Genomic DNA, 24,824 nt, shown 5'->3' on the forward strand with positions numbered 1-24,824 from the left:
TTTCTATTACACCACACTAAAAAAAAAAGAGAAGAAGAAGATGATATAAAGATTTATTAATGATGATGGCATGTTGTTGTTGTTGTATGAAATACTAAAAGTTTGTGAATGAAATTATTCGAGTCATTAAGCACATTATCGTTTGTGAATCCGTAAAACATACTTTTTTTTTCCCTATTTTGACATTTTTATTAGATTGACCTAGTGATTAAATCAGTAAATTTGCTCAGTGATTTTTTTAAAGTTTTCTAAACTTCCTTAATAAGTATTTCAAGAGCAATGCTAACAAATTAGTGCAATTTTTAGTTGAAAAACTTGTTAGGAGATAATCAAAATTAATGATGAGGTGTATAATTGGGCTCATTCGTTGGAGTTTGTGTCTGGGTTCAATACTAAGATAAGTACTGTGCAATGATCATTCTCACCTTAATGAGTGTAGCGTGCTCATTGGTTTGCTCAGCCAATATAATTAAGCAATCTCAATTTTGTGAGCACATTGCATCCATTCGAGAAATATTCATAGCTCTGATTACTGTTTAGTGAAGAAGGTTTAAATGAACATTGTCCCACACTCTTTTACAACCCCCGGAAGCTCATTAGGAAAGAGCACTAAAGAGCATTTGATATGTAATTCAAGATTGCGTGGGTTTGAATCCCACTCGTACTATGTTGTAACGAAAGTTTAGTTTCCTTCTAGAAAAGTAGTTCTAGAAGTTTTACTTCTTAGTTGTTGGTAAGATTCCAAACGTCATTATAATTTAAGGAAGAAGAAATAAAATGATTTTCTGACATGATTCTTTACAATGTTTCAAATTTTGGAATTATTAATAAAAGAAAACTCTAAATATTACTCGAGTTAGTGTTGGTAAGACTCAACTAGAGGCGCTTTTTTGGACTTATGGAGTCCAAACTCAATCGAAAATCCTAAAGATTTATCAACTCAGACCCAAGTGGTATAAATTAAATTGGCTTCGCCATTGATCTTAAAAGTTTCCGTAACGAATTTATTTTCCATCACCAATTGGAAGCTGAAACAATGGATTATGGGCTTTCTTTATTAGTATTATTTGGCCTAGTAAACTTTGAAGTTTTTTAAAGGGATCAAAAAAGACTTGAGTTCACTCCGGTTTCACTAAAAACTAGGGTTCGGACAAGAACTGTTAGCTTACATTTCCTGCATATTAGAGGATCAGGTCTCCAGTTTTGGGATAGATCTTAAAGTTCGTTCAAGGCTGCAGCATTGCAAGCAGCGAAATAGTTTTAATGGTCTAGATGGTTAGCTGCAGACCTGAATTTTTTGTCTTCAGACCCACAATTTTAGACGAATCCCACTAAAAACCGATTAAGATTAACATGGAATTTTCCTCGACTGGCACTTGTGAAGTATATTATTTCATACAAATTTTCAATAAGATGCTACCGAATTTAAAATTATTTGGCGAACCTAAATTGGTTTCGATCTCTGATTTTTCACATAAAATATCTAGCTGCTTTCCTAATCCACTTAAGACTTATCAAAATTTGCTCTATTTTCATAAAACTTGAAATTTTCGTGCTTGTTAACTTGTAAATCCCATTTTAGTAGTTTCTCTAGCATTTATATGAATAGGAAAATAAGAAAAGTGATAAGAATAAAAAGGCACATCGAAAAAAGAAAGAAATATGAAGAAGATTTTGAGTATTCTTAGCTAAAGTGCCACTTCTTTAACACTATCATATTTTCATACAAGTAACAAATGCAATGAGCATCGGAATTGAATTTCTCATTTTAATCTTCAATATTCTCCCACTTGATCCCATTTTTCCAGACCAATCTAACTGTATGCTGTAAACTCCCACAATAATAAAGTTATTTATCATAATGTAGGAAGTCATGAGATTTTTTCGGGGGAAATAAAGTCATAAGATAAAATTATATATAGGAGCACTGTCAAGGAACCTATAAATTTTCATTCTCCGTCTCATATTTCATGAAATAAAAATCTGAGTAAGCATAACGGAAGCAGCATTGTAAAATATATATAATGCATTTGTACACAGACGCGTCATCTTATGGCAATTGTCTCTTCCGTCTTTAACTCCCCAAAAAAGCAACTAAGAAATTAATTCCAACTGTCATGTATTCATGCTTTAAAGGAATGAATAAGTATACACACATGTCTTGCTCTTTTTACTCACTCAATATTCATTTTCATCTTATATGTTTATGTTTGCGTATATTTTATGAGCGACTGAATAGAATATACATAAAAAGAGATTTTTTTTTCGTGATGGGAACAAGAAGAAGTAAAAAAAAAAGTCGATCGATATTTTTTCCGTTCCTCTCTCAATTTTTTTTTATATGTGCAAAGTATTTTCCGAAAAAAAAAAATGGAAAGGAAGAGGAAAGAAGAAAAGAAAATGTTCACGGGTATTAATAAGAACTCAATTTCATTATTATGTATCTGAAAGTAAGCATGAAGGAAGCGAATGAGTATCAATTGATATCTCAATTTCCTTACTCGATTTTAGAATATAGAAAAAAATAGGCGAAAATTAGGCACAAGAAATTGAGATAAATGAGCTATTAATGATGAGAATTATCTTTTGTTCATTTACAGTCACATCCATATCCATTTTTCGTGAGAAAATGGCTAAAAATTGAAAAAAGCTTTTTTTCACTTCGCGCATAAAACTTTGGAATTGACTTTGAAACTTGATTTTATAACTTTAAAAATTCAAAATAATATTCAACTATTAATTAAAGTAAATCACTTAAAATAATGATAAGCATTAAGTATTTCAAGTGCTATTGGATCATAAATTTCCGTCTTTATGCAGCAACGCTTTCACTAAATAAATTTTTATTTCTTTTCAAACTTTTTTTGACTCAATTTTCAATTGACTTTTTTGGTCAAGTTATCAATGAAAATTTAAATAACTTCATCACCATTACATTAACATTCGACTATGTTATGTAAATAACTTATTTAAATCTATTAGATTGATGAATTAACTAACAAAGTTTAATATTAATACTGGGACTTACTTTTGAATATCTGCAGAGAAAAAATTGAACTTTAGCTTTTTCATTATCAATTGCGCAGATGCGAAAAAAATTTTGCTAAGGATAAGTGATAATGAAAGAAATCTAGGCATGACTTTTTTTTGGAAGTTGAATTTTCTTGAGACGTTAGGAAAAATTGGAAATATTTTAAGGAGTTTATAAATTAAGGACAAGATTTTTCTTTTTATCGTAAATGTCCCAGTGAGAAATGTTATGGGTGGTAAGTGTGATTATTTGAATCAATGAAATGCAGTATGATTTATAATCTTTGATTCTGATTTTATGCAGAAGTTTTGAATAATCTTTTAAATTAACTTGAAATTAATCTCTAACAAGCAAAGAGAAAGGTCTCGAGTGTTAACTCACCTTAAATCCTGTTTTAAATATAAGCACTAGATGAGCATGCTTGTGAACGTTGCTCTTTGCTTACTTTGTGTTTTTGAGAGCACATTTTTTCCTAGCTAGGGAACTAAATTGATAATATTTTAATAAAAATATTGAATTTTTAAGCGCACTCTTGCGTGAAACTTTAAAAAAGTAAAAATAAATGTTTACTTTGATCTAAATTGCAATCTTTATAAAATGACAATATAAGTATTTGACTAAAAAGCTGTTTAGATTTACTGAAGTTTATAAGGTTCAAAAGCATGAGCTTAACATAGACACTTAGATAGTACTAAAAACTATTTGAGAGCGTTACCAAGAGCGCTGAGCCGGAATTTTCTAAAAGTCTATCGTTACAATCCGAGTGTAACTTGAGTGTGACTTATGGAGTTAACGGAAAATTCTGCTTAATCTCTTCGAAATTTTATTCACAATTTTTTCGACTCATCGAGTTTTATTCAAATTTTTTATCTAAAATATTTATTTTTACAAGACGAAAATTGGGTAGAGAATTTTGGTTTGAAAATATTTTCTATAGATCCCATGAATGACAACCTTAAAATCTTAATCCTCAATACTAATATTAATCTAATTCCCGAACAGACAAGGAGCTTGCTCATGAGTACGCTCACAAAACTGAGCATGTTCTATTATATTGATTGAGTATTTTCATGAGCACGTTAATTTAGATAACTATGCAATGAGTCTGTTTGGTAAGTCGAATCTTCTCTTTTCTCGTAACTTGGTCCTTGATGCATTTTTCAAAGAATGTTAAGGATAGTTGTACTATTTATTGCTATTTATAAATGGAAAGTATCACTAGTCCCGAGCAACACAATTGAAAAAATTTCCATCACGAATCCGTAAATGTTTTTCATCATAATTATATTGTTTAACAGTGCATGTGAAAACAGCTCCCGAACACAACCACGTGTCTAATAAGGTGTGTACTAATATGTCGTCGTATCAATGATAACGCGTCAAGTTGCCCAGACGGCTGCATGACGTCTGATTCTGAGTCATTTTCACGCCGATAAATGTGGGTCACCGTATTGTCTCGCTCGGGGCTACCATGAAATGTTAATAAATATATCATAATCGTGACAGAACATTATTCAATCACGTCACTCTGGACTACACCTGTACTTCCTAGTTCTAACAAATTTCTTCTTCATACAACCTAAATCTAAGTCAATAATTTCCAGGATTCTATGAAGCACCTTTTTCGTTGAGTCTAGAATCACCCGGCCATCATATCTGAATAAAAACAAATATTATGAGTATCTATCCGTGAGCTGAAATGAGAACAAAGTAGTCTGTGCTAAAATCATAATTTCAAATACATGCAAAGGGAAGTAAAAAGCGAGGGGAAATGAGAAACAGTCATTAAAATGATTGTTGAAGGGGAAAAAAGTAATGACGACGATGAGAATCAATGATGGGGTGCACATGCATTAGTATTTGTGTTCATCATTCGCCAAAACAACAGGTTGAAGCACTGACGATGATAATCGATGCGAAATTACATTCGGCAAGGAAGCAAGCAACTGGTAAAAGCCGTTTCACAGGTGAAAAAAAAAGCAGCAGCAGTATGTATATGCCGGAAAGAGACAACATGATGCGCAAATAATCTCCTTTTTTAAGAATTTGCTTTTGTCATGCAATAAAAAACGTGAATATAAACATTTAGCTCGTATTTTATGAACTGTTGCACAAGTCACGGATCACACGATTTTTTCTCCTTTTTTATTTTATGTATATATTATTTTTTTGCCTATTTGAAGAAAGCATTATTGCGTCATAGACGGAAATTTATTGAGCGTCAAAGACGAAGCAGCACTTTTTAAGATGTTTTGATTTTTATGACATATTTTCCCTCCGTTTTTCATTGTGCAATTAAAATTATTGAAAGTCATAAAAGGCAAGAAAAATCTCAAAGAATATTGCACACATATGCCTCACTCATGATTTTATGATGCGTATTTGACTTTACACATCAAGTACGAAAGGTATAAAATAAAGGTGGAGGCAATAAAATCATCAAAAAAATTTCAATCAAATTAGAAAACAATTTTTTTTTAAACTTCAAGGAAGGCTTTCATAAAGGAACATTAAACAAATTACACACGCATGAACTTTAATATGAAAAAATTGATTTTACACACCTGGCGTCAACTGAATGGATGGAAAAAAAACTAGCAAGCCGGGAAATGTAAAAAAATGTACACAAAAAGCAAGTAATAAAAGAAACCCCCAGCAATGCAAGGCAGCATAAGTACAAGAAAAAAATATATTTTATGAGATATTCAGAGGGTTTTTTATGGAAACAGAAGTGTGATTTATGTCCTAAGATGCAAAATATTTTATTAAAAAATATAATTCTAGGTTTTTTTTTCTCGATTTTTTATTTGCGCGATTTTATTTTAAATACAAATTTACAATGTTGTGGAGCTGAATAGCAGACATTTGAGCCACATGAGGGGTTGAACGATGAGAATGGATGGAGAATTAGATGAATTGGTGATTATGTTTCAAATATCAATTTTTATTTTTCTGAAGTCATTTTGGTTTCATATTTACACCTTTTCCCACATGCTGCTCAAATGTTTGCTGAATATTCCTTAAAAATCACCGTCTTTTTTGGAGCAAAATTTGCAAAACTGCTCCATATTTTGCCTTGTTTTTGAATTATTATGTCTAATCTAATCTTGATTGGCACATGTTCTTCATTGCAGCAAAGTGGAGGCCGAGTGACAATTTAATAGGGTTCGTCCCAAACTGTGGGCCTACAGTTAATAACTACAGCTGAAAATTGTAGACTTAAGCACATTTTTTACAGGAATTGCATTGGTAATTGACATGAACATTACTACGTCTTCCAATGTTGGTAGGACTCGAGGCAGTGAAATCTGGACTTCGTGGAATTCGAACTCCAAGAAAAGTGTAGTCGCGACTTGAATGAACTCCGGAAGATACAACTTTTTGAACTTTTGGAGCCTGAATTTTTAAAGTCTTGTCAACTCCGACTTGGATCGCATGAGGCAGTAACTTCATAATTAGTTCATATTGACCCAATTTGAATCGTGCGCTGTTAATAAACCAATTGAACAGGCTTCTGTTCCTGACATAAACGGCTACTTCTGCTATTTTATTTTTTCATAGCTCTTCTTCTTTCTTTACAGTTACACATCAAGTCAATTTCTTTCTGCTAACACTCTGTTTACGTTTCAAAACAATGCCTGTCTCGCAATGTCTGTATCAGTAATAATTTGGTTGACATGTGACTGACATTCAAAATTTGTGCTGATTAGGAACTTAAAGCTAACAACATCACTCTCAACTACAAGTTGAAAATTCGATTCCAGACCGACTTGTCTTTAGACTAAGCCCAAATTTTACCGAGTCTGCTGGCGTGGGACTGAATTTCAGCCATTTCTATACCATATGTCCTTCTAGTAAACGTTTAATTTTACTTCAATAAATCAAACATTTATATTGAAATTTCAGAGCTCGAAGTCGACTTGAGTCGACTCGAATTCGACTCGGTTTTTTCTGGTCGACTCGAATCGACTTCGAGCTCTGCGAAATTTTAGAAATACTCTTTTTGACTTATTGCTGTAAAAAAATCTAAAATTAATTTTACTCGAAATCGACAAAGAAGTCTGTAAAGTAAAATTTATTCCGTCTGGATGAACCTTTTTTGTAGACCTTTTCACAACCTAATTAAATTCGTCATGAAATATTTAGAGTTTTTATAGTAGATGTTTGGATAGATTGAAGTAGATTAAAGATGAAGTTTATCCTTTAATCGCACTTCCAGTTTTTAGATCATGCAGGTATGCGGTGGTTAACTTTTTGTGTTACTTTAATTGACAAAAGTTTTTGGAACATGACAGAGTGAAATGCAGAGGGAGAAGCTTAATTGATTTTAAATAGTCGACTAGATTTGGCTTATCATTAGCAGGATTATAAATCGGATTCGTCCTAAAATGCGGGCCTGTGGACAAAATGCAGACCTTGGACGAGCTATAAAATACAGTCAAAAACTGCAAGTCTGTGCATCTAAAATGCAAGTCTGCGGTTTTTGGCCGAGCCCTACTTATAAATTCTGTAGTTTTAGTCAACAATAGTCACCCGACACCCAGGTTCGCGTTCTTCGCAAGCTTCAAAATAATTTGGTATAAAACCTCAATTTGCCAGAATTTACTACATTAAAAACTAAAAAAAAGAACTTCAAAAGTTTAAAAGAATAAATTTTTCGAGTCATAAAATAGCAAAAACATATTTATGGTTCAATCTGTAAAGTTGTATCGAAATAACTTTTTCAATCAATTTAAAATCTCAAACAACACTAGAAAGAATAAGAAAAACTACACAAAAAAGTTGTTGCAATAAATAAAAATTGCAATCATATTTTAGAGTTATTAAATTGATTAAACAGGTGTAAAAATTTTCAATTCAATGAAGTGGAAGGAATATGACTTTTGATGGAAGTTTGACTTTTTTCTGTCTGACTTACTTAATTTGATGGGAGTATAGATCAAATATGATCTATGGCTTACCTTAGATGTCACTTGAAGTTTATTTTATTACTGACTTCCGCTTCATAATTATCGATGTCATATGCATTACGTTAGAACTAGACATTACTTCAGATTGCTGTCTCTACCAACAGTCGCTTTTCAACAGTTCTTTGGTCATCCAAGTGAAATTTTGTCATCTACATAGTCAGACTTAAAAACCGTATTCGACAAAAGAGAGCTTCGACAATAATTCTTAAAATGTATTGAATCTCATCACGATTGTTAATCTTTTTTCGTCCTATAAAATTCGAGCGATACAAATGAAGAAGACTACATCAAGCATATTAAGAATAAACGCAAATATAATGCAAATATAACGCAAATATAATGTAAAGAATAACGCAAATTCAGGTATCAATGTGGCAAAAGAGTTTTGGCCAGAGTTCGAAGTTGACTGGGGTTTAATATGGAAAAATCCACTCAAGTCGACTCGACTTCATAAACAATGTGTGTCGACATCGAGCTCTACCTTTGGCAAAGCATTTAGAAAATTCGTGTCCGAAAATTCTTCATTTTTGTAACTCGGAATATCAGCTAGCTTCATTGAATATCTGATTTAACTCTGCACTTGACTTAAGACCGTCCACTCAAACACACCTGTTTTGTTCTGTTCCTTAAAAGCCATATGACTCAGACTCGTACAGCATTACTTGGTGAAACTTCGTATTGCATTTTCCATCTTGTTCATTAATAGTTTGTCCCTTCTGTCTTAAAATGGGATTATCTAAAAAATGTTTGAAAAATAAAAATTAAAGTAAATATATCACGAGTATAAGTCGATTCAAAATCTGTCTCCAGTCTGGCATGACTCTGAAATGTAGCAGATTCAGACCGAATCAGGTACCAAGTCAGATTCACGTCGACCTTGGGTCAGATTTTTAATCGATTAATTGATTTGTGCTATTTACTTATGCAAGACTCAAATGCCCAAGACCTAAGGTAAAGCTTATCCAGCTCAGACAAGGTCTCAGTAAGACTTAGTAACAAACGATTTAGTGTAGATTACGCACTTATACGTCGAAATCCTAAAATACATTAATCTGCTGCTAATATATTTCAAAGAACAATCCTTTTAACTTTTAATACAAGTAAAACCATTCTAAGAACCAAAAGCTGATAATGGATTTGAAGGTAAAGATGTTTTTACAGACAATAGAAAAATCCTAAATAACAAGAAATCCATCAATTTCATTTCTGAGAATACACTAAGGGAAAATAATAAAAGAAATATTTGATTAAAGTACGAAAAAAACATATTTCAATCTTTCAATAAATATGAATGAATTGTTCAATAAATAAAATTGTAAGAGAATTGAAAGCATCGTCAGTACAAAAGGAGATAAATGTATAAAAAATTCATTTGGTTTATCAGATTTTTTTTCTTTTACTTTACGCTCATTTTTAAATCGACATAGAAAAGCTTTTTGTAAAGATATTAAGGAACTGAAGAAGAGTTTTGAATTTTTAATAAACTTGATTATTTTTTTGCTCATTCCTTTTGTTTGGATTTGTGCTTATTGTAAAGAAATGTTCTCAAGTGCACACATATTCCGATATGATTTCACATTATCACTCTTTGTGCTTTATTATATAACGTAAAAATTGAATAAATCTAATAAAATATATATACAAAGTTCAGTTCCTGTGGATGGGAAGAGAGAGAGCACAAATAAATTCAAATTAATGTAATTTGTATTGAAAATATCGCAAAAAATTTTATTTTTTTTTTGTATCGATGCGTAAATGAAAAAATCTTAAATCAGGATATGGAGTGAAAGGTACAAAGGGTTGGGATAAAAGCAATGAATACAAAAAAAAAACCCTAAAAATATACGAATATATAAAATCTTTTCCTTCCGTACGAGATACATCTTCAATGTCATCGAACCAAAAAATAAGAAATAATTTTGAAAGTTCTTGTGGTATTGAGGGAATTGAGCGCATTTTTGGACCAAGTGATTAGTGATTTGACAGACATATAGATGATGTTCGTTCAAAACTGCTGACCTGCAATCGATAAATGTGCATCTAATATGCATCTAAACAGCAGGGAATGCTGGCCTGAGGTTCATGGTGAAACCTTACAAATAACAAGTTGTCAATCAGCACAATAAACTGACATATCAGTCTAAAATGTAGTTTTGCGAACATAATAAAATCAATCATCTGAATTTGATAAATTTTAAAATTTAACGGGTTTTTGAAATTTGAACTTTAAACGACTTTAAAAAATTCAAATTTATCATTACAAAATATTTTTGAAAATTAACAAAGAATATGTTTTCCCAATTCCTCAATGTTGGGAGCAAAACTTTGGCAAAACTGGGGAAGTCCTGTCCCGATCAGTTTCCGAGTTTTTAATAATCTTCCAGCGATTTCGTGAAATCATAAAGAATTGTATGCAACTAAAGGTCAAAATTATTTTTCAAAATTCAACGGTCAAAATAAATTCAAACAATCTACGAGGGGAAATTTTCGAAGATTTTTGGAAAAAAACTAAAATATTCACAGAAAAATCATTAATTAAAGCATTTAGGGACAGTTTTAAGTTACCAGACCTAGCGATAAGTCAGTAAATCAATAAAATTGAGCTTATGCTTAAAATGCGGTCTTTCTACGATGTCAGGTTGCTGAGATTTCGCACCTCAACCAGCCACCCATCTAACCAACCAAAGTGAGTTTATAAGCACCATTTCATTCCAAAATCCGCTAAAAAATTTCAATGCGAAATTTTTCGTCGTGTGGGGAGTCGTGGTAACCTCTTTACAGCGATAAGTTCAATGATTGACAAAAGTGTTTTTATTTGATTTCTCTCTTTTTTCTCCCCCTTTTCTGTATTCGCTCTCCCCAAAACATCTTTTTAGAGTCAAATCCTTTTTGTGACTTTCTTTTTTTTTCCCTCCCTTATCGGTTTATATCGATGCATATCTCATCTCATTGACAGTTTTTATGGATTGCGGAGGGTATAATTCGACTTTTCAATTTTGAATGTTAAAGGTTGAGTCTTTAAAATTATATTCTTAAATAGGCAAATCAATTTGGAAAATTGGGTTCAATTTAATTATCTAATGAATTTTTCATACATTTTTCTTGGTTGGATGTCAGAACTTTAAATATGGTTAATCCCTTGAAATTGTGACATTTTAATTATTTTGTCTACTTTTTTACAATTTCCCTATAAAGCAGTGTTGCTCAAAGGGTGTGACGCGACACATTATTGCAGTCGTGGGCAACCTGTGTGCCAGGGCACGTTAGTGTGCCACTGAAATTTTTTGAAAGGATGTCAAATGTCAAGGATTTCGGTCGAGTCTTTCGTCCGAGGTGTTGCGTGGCATCCGAAATCCGGCATCAAACCGACTCTGGCGTGACTTTGGCTTTATGTCGTGTTTAAACCTAATCCAGTACCAAGTCAGAGTCAAGAGAACCTGATGCCGGATTTAATCTTATCCCAACACCAAGTGAGAGTCACGCCAGCCTGTTGTCGGATTCTAGATCAATTACCATCTAGTGCTATTCATGTCACAAATTGAGAATGAAAGAATCAAAGACAACATTTTTTTTCTAGGCGGAAAATGACCGGAAAATTAACAATTTCCGGACAATAAAATTTTCCATTTTTATTTTTTTCAATTTACAACTCTTTGAGAATAGCCTACGCTTGAATGTCCTATAAGATGATATACTTTGGGGATATATATTTTGGATGTCTATCCACCCAAGTGATAAACTATTTAAATGTTTTTTATTTTTATTAACCCTTTTCAAAATTGAGTGAAAATTCTTGTTAATAAACTTTGGAAAGTTTTATTTCAAGTAACTATATCCATAGAAGGAATCATGGGTGTAGAGGCAAGGGAAGGAAGGACTTTTGAGAGTTTGAGGATTTAGTTGGAAAATTCAATATTAATACAAAATATAGAGTGATGGGCAACTTCTGTGTCGCCAAAAATTTTGGAAATGCCAAAAAGGGTCCGTTCACTTATTACGTTACGTAAACAACTAATTTCTAGACCCACCTCCCCGTAATAAGTGAAAGGCCCCAAACCGTCCGCCGTATGCAGCTTATAGTTATGGGTGTTGGTCAGAAATGACGTTTTTCTAATGAATTTCAGTTCAAATATTGAGAGACAAAATGGATTAAATTACGGGGCCGTTCACTTATTACGTAAAGGTTTGAGCCGTAACAAAATCATAGATTGTCCCCCTAAGAACGTTACCTAATAAATGAACGATCCCTACGACATATTTGTTCTATTAAAATTACCGCAGTGCAAACTTAAAACTGTCTAAAAAGTCATGTCATCTAATTTATGGACGATTCCAAAATCCACTTAATGCACCAGTAAAAATATCGACAAGACAATCCCAAATATTGGCATGGGTAAGATGATCTTTCCAAGCATTTAATTCGACATCTTTATCAAGCAATTTTTGGAATCTCTTTTTATCTTCGTCTGGAACTTCTGGATTTTCTTCAACTGCTTTTCCCAGTAGAACTAAGTTTTGTGACTTCTCCTCACTGCTGAATGTATTGTCGGTTGGTAAGTTAAGGATATACAGATAAAGAAGATTAGCAGTAAACTGTGAAAATTCGAAGGATATTTGAGTTACAATGTCACAGATATTTAGTTCTGATGGAGATCCACCATCGCTTCCTGGAATGGAATTATTAAAATTGAGTTTGAATTTATATAAGAATTGCGATTGAAACCTACCTGCTATGAATATGGCAACGATAACTGTAGTTATTAAAATTAATCTCATTTTTAAGGTTAAGTTGAAGATTTAAATTTACTTTAAATGCACAAGTTTGATAAGATACAACGGAATGATGAATTTACATGAAAGCTTCTGTATTTATATGCAAAAAATCTATCATTTACAATTATTGAAACAATAAATTTTTTAATTATTCCGTGTAAAACTTAGAAGACATTTGGAAAGTCGAATAGGGTAAGAAAATCGAATATGTCACATTAATCTTTAAAAAATTATTAAATTTTCTCAATCGTGATGTTGAAATCGTGATCAAAATGATTTATTTAGAAGTAAGTAAACAAATTTAACCTTGAAATTGTAATTTAATTGGAACTTTAGAAATGCTTAGTTTTTAAGTCCTAAAATCGACCTCCATCTCCATAACCTAAATAAGTGTCCATCCCGTTACGTAATATGCGAAGCAGCCCCTTACATGTAATTCCGGCTCCATACCGGAACTGTAAGATCAATGACAGAATATTGCTTATCAGTTTGAAAAATCAACAAATCTTCTTTGAATTGTTAAAAAGAATCGCAACTAAAAAAATGATAAATATTTCATAAAATCAACAGCAAAATCCGAAATCAGTCGGCATTGACCTTAGCATTGAAGAGAAGAGAAAAAGAAGAGAATCGCTGCTACATTTAAGTACATTTTTGAGGTAAACTATCAAAAAAATAAATAAAAACAGCATAAAGAAAGAAGACCTTAGCTTTAATTTTAAGCAGCTTATTAAGATGTGCACAAGAAGTGCGGAAATGATAAAATTTTTCACTTAAAGCATCTTTAGTATTTCTTGAAACTTCAAGCATTATAGACTTAAATACTTCTAATAAAGTGATGAAACGTACAAAGTTTTGGAAATTATTTTCTATTACTATTGTTATAATTATGGGTAAATGACTTTAAGATCTGAAAGTTCATTAAAAAAATTGACGGATTCCTGAACAGACAAGGAGCATGTTTAAGAATATCATTTGATAATTGAGCGTACCTAGTTATATTGATTGTGTATAATCATAAGTCAGCTGTGAAATGGCATCAGTGACCTAAATGGTAGAGCGTTGGCCTTACGTGCTAAAGATCCTGGGTTCAATCCCAAGTCATGACTAATTTTAGAAGTTATTTTTCCATTTAAATGTTCTAGTGACTATGCTCGATTTGAAAAATTTAAAAGTGTTAAGTGCAGTTTTGAGGACTTTGGCACATAATGTGTCTCTACTGCTAGTAGTATATCAACAAGAATATTCTGGTATCTGGATGGATTTTCTTTACAAAATCTTGCACGCACGAATTGTAACTGGGTACATTGCAGGATACATCATGTCTTATGACGTACTCTTGTCTTTGCAATGTGCAGAGTATGCAAGTGATTCGGATCACAGTATAAACTGTTGGTCTAAAGGGTATGATATAACAGATTGTTAATCACAGTGCCTTCAGCTCATAAAGGCTTGGGCTCTTCAAGTCGTGGTTTTTGTCCCATTGGACGTTTTGCTTTTTCCTACTCTGCATTGGAGCCTGCCTTGATTACCTAGGGTATATCAATCTAGCATACCTCATACCTAGCCACAATTTGTGCGTCGCGAATGCACAAACCGAGTTGGTTTGGATCCTAAAAGCATTACATACATTATTACTCATAATTACGCTCATTTACGTGACTATCCTCATTGTCTGTTAGGAATTGCAACCAAAAATAGAAACAATTAATCCTTAAAAAAATCTCTCCAAAGTTCTCCTTTTTAGTTTACTTGGTGCTGCATTGTATTATTATAGAGTAAAATCAACTTCTCCAATCGTTCCAAATATCGACAAGTTTGACATGGTGCACTTTAATTTTGTGTATGGGTAAGGAAAGTTTCAATATTTTTTTTTTATAATATTCGGTTCCATTGTTGGTATATAAAAAGAAAGAAAGAAATGTTTATAAATTATTAAAAATCTAGTAGAATGTTCATCGTCTGATAGTGTTCCTGTATATGGGAGAAAAAGAATATTAAACTTGTGTGAAGCATGCCAAAAATTATTTGAAAGTTTATTATTAAAAAAGCAGCAATTGTGACTAAGCAAAATTGGGAATTACATTCTAAATTGAAATATTAAGCTTGAATGCAAAATTAAGCTTGTTGTTTTTAAGGTGCATTTTGATATTTAAGTTACTTCTTGTTAGCCTTCAGCAGTTCTAAATATGGCTTTCAATTTTTTAATGCTAAAGTAACTCCAATTAAGATTTTGAACTTTCAAAAAGTGATCAATTTTGCTCAATCTTAATAAAAGTTTATTCGACAAATCCACGACCAAAGATGTTGACGATTGCAGCTCATAACCTGTAATTTAAGTCTTGTTATTTCAGTATTCTGGTAAACTTGTTGATTGTTTTTACCAAATTTGTCAAATGTTAGTTAAAAGTAGTTTATGGCAACATTGTATTTATAAAGATAACAATCTTGGGCAGCATGTATACTTACTTACTTTCTTACTCACTTACTAACTTACTAATTTATTTATTGGAATCATGCTCCGACTTGGTTATTTCAAAAGGCCTTCCATCTGACTGATGAAGACTATATTGCTGGCCAAATCACAATTCTTGAACAAATAGAAATAACATTGTTGTGTATTCAGCCGTTAATTGAAAACTTTAGGTCAGTGGTAGGCAATGTGCTGTGACAATCTGGTGCATCATGAGGAATCTCAGATGTTAAGTGCATGCTGAATTTTTGGCTCTTTTTATCTTTCTCGTCTTGTAACTATGTACATTATTAATGACTCTTTTCAAACTTTCACGATTCCCAAATTCTTAGTTTTAACATCTCCGAACAGAAACAGAAGTATCTAAACTTCTGAACAATCACTACACTGGTGGTGGGATTTGAACCTGTGACTTCAAGTGAATTGTTGCTCAAGTACACAACTTGATAAAATGAATCTTCGGATAATGACAATTTTAATGGAACATTCCGTAAAATTGACACTTGTTGAAGATATGACTAATTATTAATTAGATATTATGTTAAGTTGTTCACTCTGGATTGTGTAAGACCTAAAGCTAATCAAAATTACCGGAAGACTATCCAAAATTTAAGTAATAAGTAAGTAAAAATTTAAGTTAAACTTTAAAAAACTCGAATTTGAAAGTGTACACGCAAGGTCATACACTCGAGTAGTACAAGGCGGGTTACGGATCCTAAGTCTTAATAAAGGGACTGTCCAAATGAAGGAACTGTCTATTAAATAATAATGAATAATAATAAAGTCTAGCTCCAGGTTTTCGTGACTCTGGCATGATGTTGGATTCAAATCGAATACTACATCAAGTCAGAGCCACATTGGTCTAAAGCTTGGAATTTTGATCTATTAACCGACTTTGTGCTATTCATGTCTATGACCTTGGATGTGGACTTTATAATTCGAATTTTTGAAAGTTGTAGTAAAATCCGACAGAATGTTTGAAAGTCTATCGGCAAGTGCTACTTTAACCAGACTGAATAAGATAACATGATAATATCTTTTTAATATTACCTCATATTTTTGTCACCGATTGGTGCTATTTTGTGCTATTCAGTACATACTCATATTATGGTCAAAATTCACACAAGTCGATAAAACCCTATTTACACATCCATATGTTATTGTGTGCATTTTAGTGTATTCTCTCTTAATTCTCGTACTATGTTTTCTATTCAACCATAGACAAACCTACATGAACTACAGTCGATACTACATAAAGGATTATTTGAAATTATTGAGCGATGAAAATTTTTCGTTTGATCGAAAAACACTTCTATAGTAAGCTCTTCTCATTCATTTCCATTAAAATTTTTGTTGTTAATTAAAGTTTTTTTTTATTTCTATGTATATATATATTCATCTCTTCCTCTCTTTGCACAATGAAAAATTTTACCAATCATCGAAAAATGCTTATATTATATTGATGTACATGCAGTGTTCATGGTATGTATATATGTAAGATTATTAATGTTTTATCAGTGAATCATTCATAAGCCACTAATGGAAATTGTCGATGTGAAAACACACATATATATATATACAGGTTGGATAGAAGACTTTGATTCCGAAAGTACTGAAACAATTTCAAGAGCTTACATTAGACGTGGAGATCATAACATTGGTATATATAGTCTGACTTTATGTTAAATTCACTTATGATTTGATGATTTAATAACTTTTTTTTATGCTACATATAGTCATAATTGATTGGGGGCAGTATTCCTTCGGTATGTGTCGAATAATGATTGAATGTTGAAGATATGAGAAATAATTTTATAAATTTATTTGATTTTCAAGGTGAATATTATACAGTCATACCGAGGTTCACAGCTATTGCTAAAATTTTGGCATCGGTGAGTAAACCCTGAAAGCACATGATGTAGAAATTTCTGAAAATACAGTGACAAGTCAGATTGACTCTGGCTTCATGCTAAATTCGATGAAATCTGGTTTCAGGCATGAGTAAGGGTTAGACACTCTAGTGTACAGTACTGTACATACTGTCTCATATGAATTCAACAAGTTAGTACAGTGCTGTACTTTTGGAGTGTCTGACCCTAAAGCAAGAGTCAAATCAGCATGGTTCGGCCATCGTTATGCCGTTTTTTTAAATTGTCTGCCGTGAGCAACCATGTGCCCCGACACATAAGTATTTTGAAATGTCTTTTAGAAGTGCCATGAGCAACCTGTATGGCCGTGACACATTCGAGGCTTACCAAAAACTTGTATCGGAAGTGTCCACCATGAACCATACAAAGTCATGTAAGGTTTAATCGAGGCTCACCATATAAATGAGCATGCTAATAATAGTGAAATACTCAAAGGTTGTCCACCACTGCTCCACTAAATTCAAATAATTTTGTGTCCCTTAACTCTAATGCATTATAAAATTTCATATAGATTCTCCACGAATGGATCAATAATGGACTTGATATCAACAAAGTACATTGTGTTGGTGAGTGATATTTCATATTTCAATTCAAATTTTTTTGTCGTGCCACATGAATAGGTTTTGTGGTATCACTAACAGGCTATTTTTATTTGCATGCTATTGTATGCATTTACAGTTCCGGGGAAGAAAAAAATTAATATAGCACAAAAAGTTATTTTTTTTTGCATTGATACTTTTTCAAATATGTGAATTTTGCGACCTAAAGCTAGAAATATGTAGATTTTTTTTCTGCTTTGGAGCGCATTTTTGAAAAATAATATCCGAGTAGACTACTTGACATAATATCTAGTTAATAACTAGATCTATGGTCGATTAATGACATTTTGCCTGAACTTTCCATACAATTTGTCAATAGTTCATCGTAGATCTAGTTACTAACCAAAGTGTGGCCGTCTCAAATTCGAGTTTTTCGACAAGTAACGACCAAAAAAAATTTGAGTTTTAATTTCATTTTTTTTTTTTTTTTAAAAAAATAAAAGTCGTTTTTGAGACAGCCACACTCTGCTAATAACTAGACATTATGTCAAGTTGTCCACTCGGGTTACACTTTATTTGGTTAGATAACTGGATGATACGCGAGAATTCGACATTCAGACATCACATAGATCTATCTCTAGCTTGAAGCATTAGCTCTATGCTATCGCGTTATCCACGTCGATAATCGATTTAAAATCCGTTGAAATGTGAAATTCTAGATTAATAATTACCTTAAAAATACGATATGGTCGCTCAATAATTCTAAATTAAGTGCTCCTCAAACCTCAAACGTAATAAGTCAACGATCTCTAATTACGTAGCATGGAAAATCGCCCCTTCCCTCCAAATTAAATTTCATTAATTGAGTTCATCTCAACACCACCCCCTCCCTCTTCGTAGCGTTACGCAATACTTATTACGTTACCCCACCACCTCCCAGGAATAGAACAAATAGGTTAATCAATTAAAAATTCGTCCTCAGGCCAGCATGACTCTGCCATGATACCGGATTTGAACTAAATCCATCACCAAATCATAGTCTCGCTGGTTTGTTGCCGGATTTTAAATCTATTAACCGTTTGATTTCTCGATGCTTGGTTTGATGTTAGGTTTTAATCCCTGCAATTATAAGCCCAGATACAAAATTAATGTGAAGAAGTGGACTGCACGTGTAGATTATAATGCCACATATAGCTACTCCTGGCATTATGTTCTAGACTTATATTTTAAAGTTACGTCTGGTCTTATTATTTCTGGGATCAAAACCTGCTTTCTCAATATTCGGACTGGGTCCGGAAAATCCCTGGAAAGTCCCGACCCGGTTTCGTCTCGATTCCCGAAAATCTTCCGGGAAAGCATAATTAACCGTCTTGTGCTATTTAGGCCCTTATTGTATTCGCTAATTAATTATGGATATCCAAATTTTTCAAGCCAATTTCATCCTTAAATACCACAACAATAATCCAAAACGTTAATTTACATTATTCTTAATTTCACCATTCATCGTACAAAAAAAGGGAGCAGTTCAGGGCTAAAGGTTGAAATGCCCTCGAGAAATCCATCCATGTCATCAGCAAATTTAAATATTGTTTAAATACTGTTGATTACCTCTCTTTTTTGTCATAATTAAATTAATTAATAACCATTTAATATTTGTAACGATATCTTTTAATCTTCCTGTATAAAAAATATAACAATTCATTATCACCTTTAAATTTTTTATGCTTCATTAAGCTCAACTCTTGATAATCGAAATAAAATAATAAAAAATTGCTATATTTTTTTCCAGGTCATAGCTTTGGCAGTCATATAATGGGTATTATGGCACGAGAGCTATATAAATTATCTATGGGAAAATATAAGATTAAGCGGTAAATTTGCAATCTTATTTGAGGTTTATTAACAAAATTGATTAATTAGTTTTGACTTTATTTTTGTTGATCCATCATCCAATATCGCTAATTTGCTAACAGAATATCTGGATTGGTAAGCTGGAATAAAAAAACCGCAATTTTAATTTATATAAAATTCTCACTATTTTATCTCATTCATTCCATAAAGGATCCTGCACATTATGGCTTTTTTCCATTTCCATCTCACGAAAATCCACTCTCGTCGAATGACGCAGGTAATTTTCTGTCTTCTCGTACTAGTTCCGAATAAATCTAATTAAAAAATACAAGAGGAAAAAACTTTTTAGCGCATTTTTGAAGGAACTAGCAGCTTAATTAAGCATTTTGTACGGTCGTTTGGTAGTTTGACTGACTTTTTTGAGTTATTGATGCAATATATAGTTTTAAAACTTGTAATAATTCCTAAATTCGATAATTAATGATTTTAATTTCAAATTTCATTTGTAAACATACCTGAAGTTGGCTGCGAATGAACAATTTTACTCAGAAATTTGAATTTCGAATGACAGTTACAATTATTATTTTCTAAATTAACATTTCCTATAAAAATTTTCAAATTTTTCAAAACCGTTAAAATATTTGAATTACAAAAAACCGTTAATTAATCAATTTCTCATCCCAGCAACAAAAATGCGCTAAAGTCACCCAATAGCAACGACTACTCATTTAATTTTTTTGTTTTATTTTACTTTTTTCTCGCTTGAATAGAGTTCGTTGATGCAATTCATACAGATGTGAATTTTATTGGAACAAACTACCGTGTAGGTCACGTTGACTTTTACCCCAACAATGGAAATTTACAGCCAGGTTGCCCGCAATTTAAATTTAAAAATTACATGCAACTCGTTAATAGTAAGAGATCATTAGATGAATTTTTAATTGTTTTAAAGTAAATTCTGCAATTATTTTCTCTTTTACCTACTTTTTGTTAAGGTTTTTGTTCTCATCATCAAAGGTATGGTATTAATGTGGCCCGAGCGACACAAGTGCAGAAGGCTTTGTCATGGAGCTGTTAAAGCTTTAATTCGACTGCTTCAATTTGGTGGTACCCAAGAAGCACATGGCGTATGAATGTCTGGAAATCCGGCACCAAGCCAGCGTGACTGCCTCCAGACTAGGTTCAATGATATCCGGTCTTAGGTCACCGTCATGTCGACCAAGGGTCGAATTTTGGACCATTTCTACGCAGTATGCCTTCCTGGTTAACAAATGAGCTCAAACAGAGCCACAGAAACTCCGTACCAAAGCCTTCCTTACTTGTGCTGCTCGGGATGCAATTTAAATTTTACAATACAATACGATCTTGAATTTGAAGCAATTAGTGCAATGAAGAGTCTTGAAAAAAGAAAAATTATGGAGAGCATTAAAAAAGCCATTTTCACATCAAATTTGAATGCTTATTTCTTATTTTTTTGCTCAATCTATTCAATTCATATTTGCGGATGGAAATATATAAATATATATTTAAACATAATTGCATTTACACACATATTTTTATGTGAATATGATTCATATTGAAAATATTGCAGTAGCATCATTAGATCAGTATCATCTTTATTATGAACAATTTTTTAGTGAGGAGTTTTGGGTGGGAAATGATTTAGTCCAAAATTAATTTTTGTCTTCTTCATTCAAATTTGTCATTAAATTGAATGTGCCTGAATTCTAACTTATATCGCTGGAAATACAGCAGAGTTGCAAAGCAAGTGCCTGAGTTTCCTACAAAACCATACAAATTATCAAGAATTATTTTTGTAGGAAAAACCATATAAATTCTTGATGTTACAGGTACATGTTTTGCAACTCTGCAATCTTGTGATCCATGGTCTCACGAAGTTTGAATGTAAAACTGGCTCTATCGCTTGCTACCCTTTGAGAATTGCCAATACCAAGTGCAACACTGTCCCTATCAACACCCTAAACTCAAGCTACACACAAATTACAATGTATACATAATTAAGCCACAGAAGTGAACTATGAGTCGAAGTGGCTCGGTGGCGTAGTGGTTTCGTTCTTGAAGATTTAATCAGTGCAAACGTTTCAGCGGTCCTGGATTCGAGACTAGGCATGGTATGTTTTTCATATGCTCTTTTTCGAATCAAACACACTAGAAATATGACACACAAGCATTTTATAGGCTGCAGATAGAAATGTCGTTAAAGTAGTGGTCCGCATTCCAATATAAGCAGTAGATCTGATTTTGAGTGCTGTGGCTTGACAGACTAGTTCGACTGTCATTAGTTCTGAGACGCAAATCTTTGGATCTTTCAGATCTGAAAACTCACTTACTTACTTCTTTAGCTAGGGAGTACGGGGCCCATTGCCGCGTTTAAAGAACGTCTGCAGACAGTTCTATCTTTCGATAATTTCTGCCAATTCGGTATATTGGGAACTCTATCGTCCTTATCAACACAACCAATCCAGGACATTTTCGGATCTGAATACTAAAGTTTATGTTTTATGGAAGCCACAATGAGCCTGCCACTTTAGATACTAACTTACTTTGCTGGTAGTTCAAATCACTTGTATTCTATGGCAGAGTTGGCAGGACTTTGGAGTCCGGACTCCGAAAGTCCGTGGAGTCCGGACCCGTACTCTACTTTTTTATTTGGAGTCCTGCCACCTCTGTTCTATGACCTCTATCAGATGCCGCCTGAAACTGACTCAATCGCTAGCTTACGTTTGCCAATTTCCAATACCAAATGGCTTCTATCAAATTTGACCCTCTTCTACATTTGTGTCGCTCTGGAAATATTATCAAACCATTTCAATAAAAGCTGAGTCTCAGAATCAAAAGTGAGATAAATGTTACTACTTAAAAATCTACTAAAATCCCGTCATTTTCTTATCACCGAATATAAAATCTTCTAAGTTAAATGTAACAAAATTAGACGCTTCAAGACACATCATCTTGAGGACTTAAAATTCTTTTAAATTCAAAATCCCCTGTTGTAAAATTTTCAATTCATATGATGGTATAAAATCTATCTTCAGTTGGAGATATTGGGCGGAAACGGTAAAGGCACAGAATGAAAGAATTTTCCCAGCAGTATTATGTAAAGATTACAAAGATTTCATCGATGGAAAATGCAATGAAAATCCCATTAATTTTATGGGTTATGGAGCAACATCGAGGTAAGCGAGATTTTCGTACTTTTACAGTAAAATCAACCAAGCGTTTCTTCTTCTTTTTTTCATATCATCTTCATCTCTATTCATAAAATTGTATATAAATATGGAAATAATACATTCAGCGTTCCTGGAGCATTTTATAATGAACTGCGTTCAAATGTAAATTTTACAGTTGATGACTCGTATTACTCATATCTTGCGACATCCTTAAACTATCGTAGCGATTTGGTGCGAATTGTCTCGAGACTGTGGCAATTTTACAATCGATTGAATCGAAAAAATTGAGTTTAAGGTTTAGAGAAATAGAGCTGTAAGTTGAGAATGAGGTAATGATATTGAATCTTTTACTGTTTGTAATTTAATGCTGATTTTAGGTCAATTTTTTTGTGGAATCTAAAACTAATCCGAGTAGCACAAATTGGATAAAAGATCAAAAATTCGTGATTTGGATTCGGTTTAAGTCTTGTCCCAGGCCGTTGTGACTCTGGCATGGTGAAATTTGAAATCAAACCGGCTTGGCTCTTGCTTTGCTTTGTAACGGATTGAACAGCACCAAGTCAGAATCTCGTCGGATTGACTATGGCATGGATTCAAACCAAATCTGGCGTGATTCTGACTTGGTGCTGGATTTGGTTTGAATCCGGTACCATTCCAGAGTCAATCCGGCGTGATTCTGACTTTCTACTGGATTCGTTTTGAATCTGGTACCATGCTAAAGTCAAGCCGGTCTGAGGTCGGTTTAAATCCGGCACCATACCAGAGTCAGGCCGACCTGAAGCCAGATTTAAATCGATTATAAACCAAAACTAGCATCAAATCACAATCACGCTGGATTGACTTTAGCATGGTACTGGATTCAAACCAATTCCGGTGTGATTCTATCTTGGTGCTGGATTTGGTTTGAATCCAACACCATGTCAGAATCACGCCGGTCTTAACTTGGATTATTAACAGAATCCGATGCCAAGTTAAAATCTGACGTCGGTCTGGGGTTGCCGACAAAATCTCACTGGTACAAAAGCCCACTGGTACATATGTCTACTAGTACTAGTGGACTTTTATACAAGTCGGCATTTGTACCAGCAGAAAAATATCAGTCGTCAAAAGTCCTACACCCGGTCTGATGACGGATTTTAGATCGATTAACCGACTTGTGCTACTCGGGTAAATTAATTCAAATTTCAAAGATAAATTTACAAGAATAATTGTAATTTTACATATATTTTTAAGTAGCTAAATTCCGATGTTAAGTTTAAGTTTTTTTTAGAAAACATTTCTTTTGTTTAATTTTTTCATTGAATATTGTGCAGCATGAGTTTCGCAAATTAAACTTTAATTAATTTTAAACAATTGTTATTGAATCGTACAATTTAATAACTTAGCTAATTAATCTATCCTTCAACTGCAAGTTCATTGCTTTTAAATCTTTATTATTGAACATTTAGAGATTTATTAAATGGTCATTGGCTTCTCAATGTTTTGGGGCTAGATTTATAGTATTTTCTTTGTCTGAGTATGGTTTTATGGTACAGATATATCACTTCGGTACCTAATAGCGGTATGTTTGCTGCTTAAAGAGCCGTGGTACAAAAAGTGTTGCTCATCACTGGAATTAAGGATGGATGAAAAATTTAAAATTTTGTAAGAATTAAGAAATTTAACAGTTTAAGTTCAGAGCCCGAGCAGCACAAATGAAGAAGATTCCGCCAAAGAGTTTATTCCTGAATAGCAAAAATCGGTTAATCGATCTAAAATCCAAAACTGAGTCGGAGTTGCAAAATTAAAGTCGAATCCGGAACCAAGTCAGAGTCTTGCCAAAGTCCAGTCTGGATCAGATTTTTGATTAAATAGCCGATTTGTGGACTTCGAGAATAAGCTCCGTGACAGTGTCTTCTTCATTAATGTCGCTTAGTAAAGAAGGCTAGTTTCAATGAATTTGCTAATAACTTCTACCTTGTGCTTTAATTCTGTTCATTCATTAGCATTACCAATCATTTTCTTGGCATAAAAAACATCCAATTAAGTCTAAAACCAAAAAATAGCTTTAGCATTAAAATTTGTAATT

General features: G+C 32.9%; 1 protein-coding gene across 1 annotated transcript; it reads left to right on the forward strand.

Moving 5' to 3' along the window:
• Positions 1-13,663: 13,663 nt before the first annotated feature.
• Positions 13,664-20,520, forward strand: LOC139096415 (lipase member H-A-like). The gene is made up of 8 exons (XM_070648117.1): positions 13,664-13,667; positions 16,830-16,907; positions 17,084-17,139; positions 17,687-17,741; positions 19,504-19,585; positions 19,688-19,700; positions 19,776-19,842; positions 20,336-20,520. Exons 1-8 carry the CDS (start codon positions 13,664-13,666, stop codon positions 20,518-20,520), a joined length of 540 nt encoding a protein of 179 aa, XP_070504218.1.
• Positions 20,521-24,824: the final 4,304 nt, after the last annotated feature.

Source organism: Chironomus tepperi, unplaced genomic scaffold, assembly GCF_022539635.2.
Source record: "Chironomus tepperi strain 1889 unplaced genomic scaffold, CSIRO-AGI_Ctep_v1 contig_388, whole genome shotgun sequence".
Lineage (NCBI taxonomy): Eukaryota > Metazoa > Arthropoda > Insecta > Diptera > Chironomidae > Chironomus > Chironomus tepperi.